Source organism: Asterias rubens, chromosome 8 (assembly GCF_902459465.1).
Source record: "Asterias rubens chromosome 8, eAstRub1.3, whole genome shotgun sequence".
NCBI lineage: Eukaryota > Metazoa > Echinodermata > Asteroidea > Forcipulatida > Asteriidae > Asterias > Asterias rubens.
Genome location: NC_047069.1, coordinates 12726778 through 12740421, shown reverse-complemented (window position 1 = coordinate 12740421; position 13644 = coordinate 12726778). Strand labels below are relative to the sequence as shown.

Sequence of the window (13644 nt, the reverse complement as noted above, 5' to 3'; positions counted from 1 at the left end):
ATGTGCAACAAGGGTGTTTTAGTGCCATTATCCTCTTGCAACTTAAATGACAAATTGAGCCCAAATGTTCACTGATTTGTTATTTCATCCATATGTTGGGATACACGAAGTGAGAATGCCAGTCTTTGACAATTACCAAAGGTGTCCAGTGCCTCTATGCTCTCGTTTTTTTTTTCTCCACTCGTTGAAGATGTGTGACCAAAGTGTTCCCAAATGTTTCAATACGCGCAAGACTCGCATGGTCTATACTGCAACCCTTCTTACATTATGAAACAAATGGACATCACACCCTTTGCCATTAGTGCCTGATGTACTTAGGATAATGTAGTTATGCAAATAATAGCCATTACATCAATTATTATTATGACGTTAAAGACCTCATAATTATAGTTCGTTTAGCTAATTTATTGCCATCAATTGCAAACCGCTTTAAAGGTGAGGTAGGCATGTTTTTTGGACGAGTAAACTTGTACTAATCATTTTTGTTTTCAAATGATTTATTGCTATCAATGCAAAGCGCATTAAAGGTCTATGCACAATTGGTTTTAGGATGAGTAAACGTATATAAATCCCCTTGTTTCCAAATTAGCACGCTACAGATAAATAACCAACCTTTGATATCATGTTTTTTTATGAACCCCACCCTTTTTGTTTTATTGTTTTGACCAGGGGTTGTTGTGCGCGGTCAGCGTTGTGCTAAGCAGCGGTGAATTATGTGTTCTTTCGAATGCCAATTTCGTGGTTTTAATATTATTTCATATGAATATTTATTGAGGATAAGTTCGCCAATTTAGAACCACTGAACATCTAGAGTGAAACAGTTCCAAGCCGAACAATGACAAATCGATATACTTTACCTTTAAAGGATTTTGGTACTTTTTCAAAATGTTCATAGATTTACATTAAACTTACAGGGTTTGAAGATAATGATAGTGGAAAGCTTCCCTTCAAATATTACTTACTGAGGTGCTGTAGTTTTTGATAAATTAGAAAAAAAACAATTTCATGAAAATACGTTTGTAAATGATTAAAATAATTTTCGTCTCATGAGACGAAAATAATTTTCATGACATTGTTTTACTGTGTTAGTTTGTGTAAATCCGTGATCTTCGCGATTTTTGTTTCTCACCAATTCTGCAACATTCATTTTTGTAAATATGTGAATGTTTGTGTTTTGTGTCGTACAAAAAGTACCCTTTAAACGTTTGAGGATTGTCAAACGGTGGGAGAAATGGTCCGTGCAACTCTCGAAACTGACAAAGTGTCAAACCCGTAGGTTATGATAATATATAAAGGAGAACCTCATTTCCCCTTAGAGCAATTACGGTAACGAATCATAATCACTCACTGTGGAAAATTTTAAATGGACGAGTAAATTAGACCTGTGATAATTGTGTGAATGATTAAACTGTTTCCCGACAAAAACAAATACTCTGGAATGTTTGTGCGTCATTTGACGACACCGGTTTGTTTGTTAAAGGGTCGAATAGTTAATGGTAACATACACAAAAAAATGGCCGAATTTTATTGTCACAGTCAGAAGAGTTGTTGAAGTTTGAGTTGTATGTTACTTTTTGTATTTTTTTGTTTATTATTTCTAAAATAAAACCTTGGAAACTTAATTGACAAAATATGACTAAAAATCTCTGAAGGAAATTTTCGTTTTTTTTTGTCTTTTTGTTTTTTTTTACATTTGGGAGGCTCCTCCCCCTCCCCCCATGGATATCCCACCTAAACATGAACTAATGTCTAATTTCCATTGTTTTTTTTTGTAAAAAATAATAATGATAATAATGATAATAATAGCATCGTCAAATTGTACGAGAGAGCGACTCATCTTTACACGGCTGAAAAAAACCCATACTCAGTCTATCATTTTTTACTCTATGTGTTCACCAGAAATAGTTTAATTTTTTGTGTGTTGATGTTTATTGTTTCTAAAATGATACATTGGAAACTGAATTGACACAATCTGATCTTGTTTCTCTTTACATTTAGAAGGCCCCTTCCCTATGGATATCCCCCTTAAGCATGTTCACATCTGTAGCTTCCGATACTTATAGCCAACCTAATTCATAAACTTCACAAGGCAAATTGGAATGACATTTGTTTTTACACTTCAGCTTAAAATGATGTCAAATTTCCATTGCTTTTGTCCAAAAAATAAATAGCATCGTCACAATTGTAGGGGTGAGCAACCCATCTTATAACCAGCTGGGAAAAAAAACCATATTCAGTCTAAAAACAATCCTCTTTATGTTTACACCCGAAACTACCCTCCCCTTTATATTTAAAACAGGTTTCCATCAAGGAAGAATGATGCCTTAAAAAGAAATGATACAGTCGTGGGATTTGTCTGCACACTCCCTTCAGGCATTGTAGCTATACAAACACAATTGATGGAGTGTTTCATTTGAATTTGACAGGGACACACACAGACATTGATTGTTAGGTTGAGATGGTGGGCATGAGACTGTAATCATCATACTATTGCCGTACTGAATACATGGCTTACTATGTTTAGAAAGGTTTATGCTAATATTGAAAAGAGGGTGTGTATATGTGTTTTGTCTCTGGTTTAAACAAGAAGGATTGTTTTTAGTTCGCTTCTACATTATTTTTTTCACTAGAAGTGTTCATATTTGGTTTTGATCAACTTGCAAGATCGTAAATCATACAGAAGTTAAGGTCACTATATTATTATAGTTCTCTTGTACTGAAACCAATGGATCTTCAAAAGCGAATACCACACTGTTACCGTGGTCCAAGTTTCATAGATTTTATAAGAAAATATTGCTTACATATTTTTATGGGTAAAAACCAAAACTAATATTCTTTGTCCCCGATGCAAAGTTAACATCCCTGATAAAAAAAAAATCAGCTATAAAGCACTGCAGGGTACCATTCACAGATTGTATGTTACATGGTATTTTGGTTGGTAACCATATTCTGGTAGGCATGATTTTGTTGTGCCCAGCTACTTTTTTTCACGTAAGCAACTCTGACAAATTACGGTGTTTAAAATGGTTGCAAAGGTGGTGGCTGGATATCGTTAATGTTGGCTTTCTGTGTAAATGCTTATTATGAGAATTTGCTTCGCGTTATATATCTCATGACTTATTTGTGTAATAGTTCAACATAAGATATGAGCAATTATGCGTGAAGTTATACGAATCTAGAAAATCACACCATACTCGATGGTCTGATGTACTGTGTGGTTAGACAGCGTCTGTAGAATGGCGGGGGTCGTGGGTTCGCACTCCAGACGAATAGAATGCCTTTGGATTGACTTCCCCGAGGGGCTCAGTAAACCAACGACATTACACAGTTCGGTATCGGGTAAAAAAACAACAATATACTGATTATACTCACTACTCAAAAAGAGATATTCTCATAGTGTTAAATATACTTCCACCATGCAAGGTTTCAAATCCTAGAGTCTTTTGAACAGTTTGAGAAAAGAAACACGGGACTAATATATGATCGATGTAGGTCTCAAACACCCATTGATACTTGTACGCTGAAGTGCTGGATCTTGGCTGAGGGTAAATTTAACCTCTCTCAAGTTTAATTGTGCTTTTATTGGACACTTGAAATTTGTATTCGCAGTTTGTATTTTGCATTACGTAGAAACAGCAATATGTTGCCGTATTATTTTGCTACGGTTTCTTTGTTACAATTACCATAACGTATTTTCCATAAAGCGCTTTGTGGCTTTGTATAAGCTACCCAAATCCGTTGTTATATTGATATTCTTCTAACATGTCATAATTAATATTACGGAAACAAATAGCTGATGGCACAATAGTCAAAAATTAACTTTTTACCCTTAAATGAAAAGGATTATTTTTTTTCTCGTCTGTTTTCAGCCATTAATCTGCGTGCTTTTTAATATACGTATCACTGGCCCTTGTATTTTCACAAACATAATAAATAAACACCATTGCAACATCATTCATTTAAAAAAGAAAACATAAATCCGTAAAGCTCTCTGACGTACACGGGGACGCTAAATATAACCTCCTTAAGAAGTCAACAACCGGAAACTCTTATCCATCTATAAGGCCCAGAAGAATGGATCGAAGAAAATTGCCTGGCTTTGGAAAATGTAAATCTTTGTTTAAGGACAATGGCTGAACACTTATAAGAAAAAAAAAAAAAAAGGAGATGCGTACAGACCTCGTAACTAATGTACCTTGAAAGTTTGAAAAAAAAATTCATTGCAGCATTGGTGAGCAATTAAACTAGCTATTGCATCGTCACACAGTGTCAAACGTTCCACTCTCTCAAACCATGGAGGAAGAAACAGACAGTGGGGCCTACTAAATTCACAGATGCAGCTCGCCGTGCCCCTCCCATTTTGACCCCTTTGAAGCGCCCCGAGTAGAATACACTTTTATCAAAGAGGTGCCCTTGATGATAAAGTACATTGCCCTAAAAAGATCAGGCCTACACTGAATTTGTCTTTATAAATTTGACAGTGCAAGCAAAGTCAAGGTTAATTGGATTTGTGTATAATTTGCAATTACTCCTGATTGAAGCTTACCGTTCTATAACCTGGACACCGTTCAAAGCATGGTAATAAAATATGGTAATTTTATCAAGGGTTGCTTGTTCAATTATCATTGTAACATCATAAAAATTTTCACCATTGCGATCAATGAATATATTTACAATTCCCCAGACTGCTTAGGGCTGTACCTTTTTGTAGATCAACATTTCTTTGCTGCATTTCTTTGAGGAAAGCGAACAGCCATGTAAAAATATCTGTTACCTCAGATAACTTCTATTTCCGTTAAAAGTGTGGTCAGCAATTATATTCGTTTTGTAACGGAACTAATTGTGAATTCTAAGTACGTTTTTGTGAGCACCAGTGTGACACACTTTGTGAACATCATCAACGATTTCTCGAAAATGTATTTAACATTTTGTTTGCCCCACCCCCTTTTTTTGGGGGAGGGGGAGTGCAAGACTTCTGAGTGGAGTGTGCCTTCCCTCTCGGTTTCGTTACTGCTGTTTCCCCACTGCATGAGCCACAGTCCTATCTTCTATGGATTGAGGGAGACTGCGTCCGGATGTCCGCTGCTGGGTCAGCAGACCCTTCAGATTCTGCAGCCGGCTCTCTCTATATATCACATCCACTTTACTTCACACACACTCTAATGAACATGGACTCTGACTGCTGACCAAAGGCCAATGTAGGGGGTGGATTTGCAAAGCTTTTTCCTTTAGATCTCAGTATAAATGCGCATGATACAAGCAAGTGAAGTTCATGGTTTGTTTTGATTACCTTATAGACCCCTTTCATCAATCCAAAATATATAGATTTAAACACACGCTTTAAGAAAATACAGAACTACAATTAACTGTTCTCGAAACTATGTGAACAACCAGACCCTTGTCAACATTAAAAGATGGATTAACACAAACGCTTTTAAGAATAATTCAAATGTGAAATACTATAGGCCAACCACAGACCATACGGCAAGAATGAAAACAGATATAAAAAAAAACAGACAAAGGAACCAAAAATCTTCATACGAAATGATCTAAAAATCCTTCCAAAACTAACTATTCCTTATAATATAATGCATTCACGCTGAGGCATATTTACATTAAGATCATCCCAAAATTCAACCGAAAATGAAACATAACAACCGAACACATTTGTCCTAAAATAAACACTCTGTGACAGTTTAAAATAGTGAAGGGTTGGGACTGGCGCAGCATCATAAAACCCCGCAGTTTCAATACATTTATAATTCAGACCCTTCTCAATAATGAATTGACGGATTATATTTCAGCCATGAGCTACATGTATATTGTCTCGCAACTCGGTCTAGGCCTTCAGCAGCCATTTTCTCCTTCTCTCAAACAGAGGCTTGAATGAGTGTTCTATTTAGTTTGTAATTTTGTTGTACAACGTTATCACGGTGCGTCCATGGGCCATTTTCGAAAATACTGCTTTGGGCATTTGGCTATGACTAAGACTAGGACAGTAATTTTGTGAAAGATGCTTTCAATTACTGGTTTTAAAACCTGAGCAAAAGCCCATACAGGGGTTTCGGAAAGACCTATTTGTTGTTTTTTCTTTTCAAATACACGTTACTAAAATGAGATTTTTTCGTTACAAAAATATTCTGAAGCCTTTTAGAATCAGCATTCATTGTAGTTGTGGTTACAGGGAACACAGATTGAATAGTGCACGCCTGAGAATTTCGTTTGGGAAACAGAGACAAACCCAACCTTAACCTGTATATCTATACATTCTGAGTAAGACACAATGCCTTCACTTATATCTCAAAAATGTTCTGTTTTCAAGTGTTGTTCATGACTAAAACACCTTGTATGTTGTAAGTAGAATATAATGATCCACACAAGTATCAGTCGAAGTTGCGGGTTTTCCTCTTACCTCGTCGACAAACACGGCCGGCCATTTATGGGAGTCAAATTTTTGACTCCCATAAATGGCCGACCGTTTTAGTTCGCAATGTGACAGGAAAACCACGCAATTTCGAGGCAAATATTTGTGGATCATTGTATTCCAACCATATGCATTTTATAACAAATGGTTACAAAACGCTTTTTATAGACCAACTCGTCCGATCCAATGCAACGTGCTCCTTTAAAAACAACACGTGATTCTGAAGTTTCTTTCGAGGTAATGTTTTTTGTTTTATTTGTACCGCAAATTGAACTCGGAGCTATCTCACATTTGGGTCCATTTCAGTAAAAAGCTTCGTCATAAAAACCAAACTAAATTAGTTTGTAAAAGTTCTTTTCTAAAAATCAGAAATTGTGGCGGCAATAATTTATTTGTAGGATTTTGAAATAAACAAATATATACTAAACGTATAACGCAACCTCCGTAATTTAAATCAGTTTCATTAAAATTTTGTTTTGTTTGTAATAAAGAATAATACTGGGTCCCCTGATATACTTTTCTCTTGGGGAAAAACAGCCTCTCTCAAGTGGGATTTATTTCTCATGTTTCTTTATGCATTGGTTGTATGTGTTCCACCCCCCCCCCGATTTACTTTGATTACTTTGTGGGTCTCCATCGAGCGATACTTACGACGTCCCATCGCATTAACGTTTCATACGCCGCATCATTCATTTTCTTTCCCTATACTGCCATTCGAAAGGTTAAGTGCTTCGTGCGTTTCTGAAGAGAGCATGTTTTTTTAAACTACCACACGAGATTGGAGACACAATATGTGGGGCTCACATTCACTAGTAAAAAAGAAATCACATTCAGGTTATTTTTTCTTTGACAGAGAAGGATTTATTTCGCACAGTATCTTCTGTATATTATATTTTGATGTGAATAGGGAAAGGAATAATGTTATTACAATTATTATTTTTTTTATTTTATTATCAATATCATTTATTCGACATCAAAAGCAAAATTCAACAAAATACAAGGCAAAATTAAGAACTATAAAACCAAAACAAAACTCCAGACCAATCCCCCAAAAACAGACTTAACAATAAAATCCGGAATACCGATAACGCACGAGGTCAGCTAATGTTTACAAAAATGGTATCCTTTTATTTACAGAGTGTCTCTGTTTAGGATTCCGGAAAGTGATGGTCTTTTTTTAATGTGATTTCTTTATAGTATTTCCAAATATAGCCTCAAAACAAAGAAATCAGGAGTTAAGATTAAAAGCTAGTAGTTGTTGTTGTTGTTGTTGTTGATGTTGTTGTGTTGTTGTTGTTGTTGTCGTTGCCGTTGGTACTATCTTATATTAGGATCAGTACACCGGTAAAATGTCCAAACAATATTTTACGGAGTATTTTAATACTTTTGAGGATTATCACCAAAGTGCAAAGCACAAAAAGTAGCTAAGCACAACAAAATTATGCTAACCATAATATGGTTCCCACCAAGCTATAACAAGTTCAATTTGTGACGGGTATCCTGCTCATTAATGCAAAAAATTTATTAGCAATATTTTCTGCTTCAGAAATTTGGCCCTGATGTTGTCTATTCATTTGTTTATAATTCCATTGGAAATAAATTGAGGCCGGCTGGCGTACTATTTTTTCCATTTTCTGACAGCCAAAATATTCTTGTCATTGAATAATCAGTGTCGAAACATGTGTCATGCAATGTTTGCTTAAAAACGCGGGCACCCTTTAGTATAAATTTTCAACAGGTTTTAACGCCCTATAAATAAAGAGCATAATGATAATATTATTGTCTTTTGAAATTCGAAAAATCAGAATTAATCCACTCCCATCAAATCATTACTGTTATTTTATTACACGTTCTTGAAATCCATCTGTCTGGAATGAAATAAATATATACTATACCCTTTAGTTTCAGAATGAAGTACTTCATAAAAATATAAAAAGCAACACTTTTATTGGTACCGTCACTTTTTAAATATATCTGTTTGGAAAACATATACCCTCAGAAAAAACATTGGTTAATTTTCATAGCCTTATTCAAGGTATGATGGACACTACAGGAGTGCACTGTTTGGTTTGGGTGTCTACAGACAAACTCACCAAAACCAAATAGTGTCATTGTATTTTGCTCACAATACCTTAAAACTGCTTAACATCATGTAAATTTGAAATCTATATACTGTCTAATTGAATGATAACTGTATTTAGACAAACCACCTCTATATTGCAGTATTATGTCCACCATATCTAAAAATGGCTTAAATATTATATTAGTTTGAAATCTATATACTGATTGATTGAATGTTAACTGTGCATAGAAATCTCCTCTATATTTTCTTAAAGCCTTATGTCCACAATATCTCAAAATGGCTTATTATGTTAGTTTGAAATCTATATAATGTTTGATTGAGTGACAACTGTGGACAAACCACCTTTAAAAATAGGCCTAACTTAAATAACACAATTAGTACAATACGTTAAACGATTCACTTGACCGATTTATTCTCCAAAGAGAAAGAAATTCTCTAGTGATGGTTAATACTGCGAGGCAGTGGAATTCAAAAGGAAGCCTAATTCTGCCCCAAAATAATATGGAAGTTGTGTACATTCACTCATACTATGTTAATTTGAAATATATTAGCTGTTTGATTGTGGATAGAGCAAAAGTAGGCCATAATTTGATAACACATTTAGTACACTACGTGAAAACGAATTACGAGACCGAACTATTCTCCACATAGAAATACATTTTCTAGTGATGGTTTATCGCGATGCATTGGAATTCAAAGGGAAGCAAATTTCCGCTCCAAAATAATATGTCAATACTAATTATAATAATGGGCCGTGGGTCCACGTAATGACGCATGACAGTGGAATACTCATTATCATTTACGGCTCCACAGCACACCAAATGCAAGGTGGTTCATCACTTCCATGTTGTGTGTATAATAAAGGCAACCGTCAAGTGTTTACAGACAGGCGCTCTGGCAAAGTTGCTTCTTTGATAATTATTTTCCTGGTTGTGGGTGACCCTCAGCCATCAGCGCATATCATAAGGAAATACCCAGCCACGGCTAGATAGGAGTGTCACTGATTAATATGCCAGTTGGCCAACCGGCGTCTTTGTTGGATTTCCCATGCAGTGTTATTTTGATGAAGCTAGGGAGTCTCATGCGCGTTGGATATGACCGTTACTAGTCCACCCAAATGACGACCGTATGTAAGCATTGCAGTGCACAGCGCATGCTGCAAACAGTTCCACACACATTGAGTGGTTAGCATTGACGTTGGACTAGGGACTCGGGCAATGGTTTATATCGCGTTGTAAGCTACTTGATCTCGGTGGCGGTACCATTACTACTACAAGAATATTGCATCGTGCCGTAGCAACATGTCGTCCGATGCTGAGTTTCCCACCGTGGTGGAGTTGAATGTTGGCGGGCAGCTGTATACAACAGCCCTGTCCACCCTAACCCAGCAGAGCGACTCCCTGTTAACCCACATGTTCACGGGTCGGGCTCGTGGTGGGCCACTGCAGAGAGATTCACGGGGTCGGTACTTCATAGACCGGGACGGCACACTATTTCGTTACATACTAGACTACCTGCGCAATCAGAAACTGGTGCTACCAGAGAACTTCCCGGAGCGCGGGAGACTGCAGCAGGAGGCTGAATATTACCGGCTTTCACGTCTCGCCAACGCGTTATCAGACGCAGCCCAGGCCGACAGCACGGCCGATAATGTGGGCACCAACTCAGTCAGCGTGGAGGGACGCTCGGACTCCCCCGGGTTCCTGACCATAGGGTACCGCGGGACGTTCGCCTTTGGACGAGATGGACTAGCTGATGTGAAATTCCGGAAGATCCAGAGAATTCTGGTGTGCGGCCGCGTGGCACTCGCCAGGGAAGTGTTCGGTGACTCTTTGAACGAGACCCGAGACCCGGACCGCGGCATGAGTTCACGCTACAGCGCCCGGTTCTATCTTAAACACGTGTATCTGGAACAGGCTTTTGATCTGCTGGCCACCCACGGCTTCAAGTTCATCAGTTGTTGTGCTTCAGGTACGAGCTCCGGTCCGCCCGAGAGCGACGAGAGTAAGTGGAACCATTATAACGAGTTCGTGTTCCAGCGTCTATAGATTGTGGTATATGATACCCCTGTATTATACTACTTAATACCATTCCAAACAATTATGCACAGATGATAATAAGTGTTCTCCTCTGGGAAACCGTTTTAGGACACCGTGATTTTCCCTCCTGCACCTGTACTCGTGATCGGACTCACCTGTGTTTTTATTGATCGTGTTAGACACTCGGCTCGCTTCGAGAAGCGGCAACAATGATGTGGAAGACATTTCTGGAATATTGCCACCGAATGGAAAAAAAGAGAATATCGACATTTCATCAGTGGGAACCGGCTGGCAGTGCCTGTGGGGTTTAAAAGAAAGAGATTGATGGGGGTAACTTTAAATCCTCCTCCTCTTCCTTAGCGACTCTGCCTGACAGGGTTTTTAATAGAACTATTGTCAGGTAAGCACGCACCTTCACGGCCATGTTCGTGCTCCATCTCTACACAGGAGACCTTTTACCGGACGTTGTTTCACGCGGGAATAGAGCCGAGGTGAAAACATGAAATTGAGAAGCGTTGCACGATGCATTTTTGATATTGGCTGCTCCCTGGGTCGATGATGAGGTTTTTTGAGGGCGCCACCATGTCGCTTTTAACCTGGGCCCAATTTTGAAGAGCTGCTTAAGCACAACAAAATGCAAAGCCACAAAATTATACTTTCCAGAGTAAGAGACCATCCAAAATAGCATGTCACATGTACAATCTGTGACTGGTATCCTGCTCATAAATGCTTAGCACACAATATTGATGAGCAGTATATTATGCTTCAGCGGCTCTCTAAGAAGTTGGGCCCAGGTCTGCGTGGTCGAGTTATCAGCATCCAACCGTGCCCGTGGCCGACGACCGATTGCAGACTGGCTTTTAATACTTAAAAGAAGTTGCTCACCATGTTCGTCAAGCTCTTCACATGGCACAGCCGGCTTCAACATAGGCCAGCACTTTCACACGATAACCTTTAGCAATGTATAGCAAAGTGTAGTTCCCCCATTATTATCCCATCACGGGGCTGCATTTAAAAGCCAGCTAACTATTCTATATCTCACCTTGTAGTACCAGTGAGTAAAGTGTGGTTCTCAGAATCCACCAAATGAGGGGCGTTAACCATTGCATAAGAGTCAGTTTCACCTTTATATAATTATACCCGGCACAACATGGCGCCCAGAATGTAGCCAAGGGTCAAGCATCAGTCAGTTCACCACTCTGGTTGTATGGCACAGTCTAACGTTGCACAAGGAAATAGCCTTCATTGATGGAAATCATAATCAAACCGAGTAAATTCTATAATGTAAAAACGTGTGATAAAATAATATTGTGAAGTATACTTTCAGTTTTGATTATAATAGAATCGCTATCATAACTATAATGTATTGTGCAGTTATGGCAATTCCAACTGAAATTGATGGATGGACAACACGAGATGTGATCAAAGGCGCAATGTGAATGTTGTGTAGTTTTACTCTGTAGTGTCTACTGCGTGCGGGTATAGAGTGTGTAGATATTGTCAACGCCTACTGATCTTCACTTCCATTTAACCCTTATCTGAGTTGTGCCCTACTTCCGCTCACTGTGGAATGAGCTACCTGTTTTTATTTGTTGGGGACTTTTATCAGTCAAAAGCGACTCTGAGGATGGGCAACCGGCAAAATTGTTGTTGTCAGTTGTGACAGCCCAAGTGTAAAATATATGTGCAAAGTGATACCGCCACGCAACGTGCATAGATTTCTGGTTTGTTTTCAATAACATGTTTATTATTGTGGTTTTACACTTGATATGTTGTTATTGTATATACAACATTTCATATGAAACTACAGTGATTCGTTTCTGATGCAAGCTCGCGTAGCTGAATGGAACCATAGAGAAACCGTGGAGAACTTTCCTCACATGATAATATAATACAAATGAATAAAGAAAACAATTTCCAACTTCTAGGAAATCACTGACTGTCACATTGCTGTCTTTAATTTAACTGACACCTCTTAAATTGCACCGAATATTGCTTGTGACTTATAAGCATGTGGAAGAAGAAATACCACACAACAAAAAATCAGTAGCTTGACCAGTCCTGTGTCCGACACCCTGACACTCACACACACACGCACACTCCATGAGTGATTAGCCCGAACTCGTGAATCTTGCACACTCGCATTACATGGCGTTCCACCTTGGCCATTACTGCCACACCTGGCCGGTTGAGAATGTCGTTCGGTACATGCAGCCGATTTCACGAATTCACGAGCAACCCGTCCTAACTTAGGATGGGTTCAATTCGTGCTTCGTATTTGGATACGGACCTGAACCCGTCCTAAGTTCTAAGATGAATCCTAAGTTATGAAGAGTTTGGTGAAATCGACGGCTGATGATCTTCTCACTGTCCTCGTGAGTCGAGTTTGACTGTTAGGTCGCTGTTAGTAGAAATGTTCTTCATAATGGTGAACTGTTTTTCAGTTTACTCTATGTGTTAAATTTTACTCTTAAAGACGATCAACTTTTCATACCTACTTGATGGACTTGTATTCTGAACAAATTAATGAGCGTTAAAAAAAGTGAGTAATGGTTTATTACTTCAGGGTGGGCATTTAAAATGAGTTAATTCTTATAGAGAAAAGTATTGATGCTTACCAGAGACTAATGTGTATTGGTTATGCATGTTGCTCTCATAAAATAACCGTACCCTGCAGACTTAAGGTTTGTTAACTTCAGTGTATTATACAGGAATGGAAGAGCAGGTTAAAAGTCAGGCAGTGTTCATGTTTCATGTGATCAACAAATGAAATAACAAACAAAAATTGGGCTTAATCCATTGTGTGATTCAGGAGAAAAGTAGTGAACCAACAACAAATTCTAAGAGTAAACACATTGTCATTAATTAGGTGTTCGGCCATCATTTTGGATGCTCTCAGATACAGTTGCCTTGAATGTGACAAATTTCAGAATTAATTTCACAGAAAATTGGTTTTTGTACGACCTTCACACTCTGAACAAATTAATTATTGATATTGTCTTATCCTTTGAAAAGGTCATTGATTATGTTGGTCATATCATGAGTTCGAGAGACTGTTAACAATAACTTGATCGAATTGCAGCGTTTCTGTACGTAAT

General features: G+C 38.0%; 1 protein-coding gene across 1 annotated transcript; it reads left to right on the top strand.

Moving 5' to 3' along the window:
• The first annotated feature begins 9346 nt into the window (after positions 1–9346).
• On the top strand, positions 9347–12832 carry LOC117293712 (BTB/POZ domain-containing protein KCTD8-like). Its single transcript, XM_033776128.1, has one exon. The coding sequence runs from the start codon at positions 9809–9811 to the stop codon at positions 10553–10555; it is 747 nt and encodes a 248-aa protein (XP_033632019.1). The 5' UTR covers positions 9347–9808; the 3' UTR covers positions 10556–12832.
• The last annotated feature ends 812 nt before the right edge of the window (positions 12833–13644 follow it).

What these genes read in the sequence shown, in the direction of transcription:
- LOC117293712 (XM_033776128.1), top strand. Translation starts at nt 9,809, where the DNA reads ATGTCGTCCGATGCTGAGTTTCCCACCGTGGTGGAGTTGAATGTTGGC.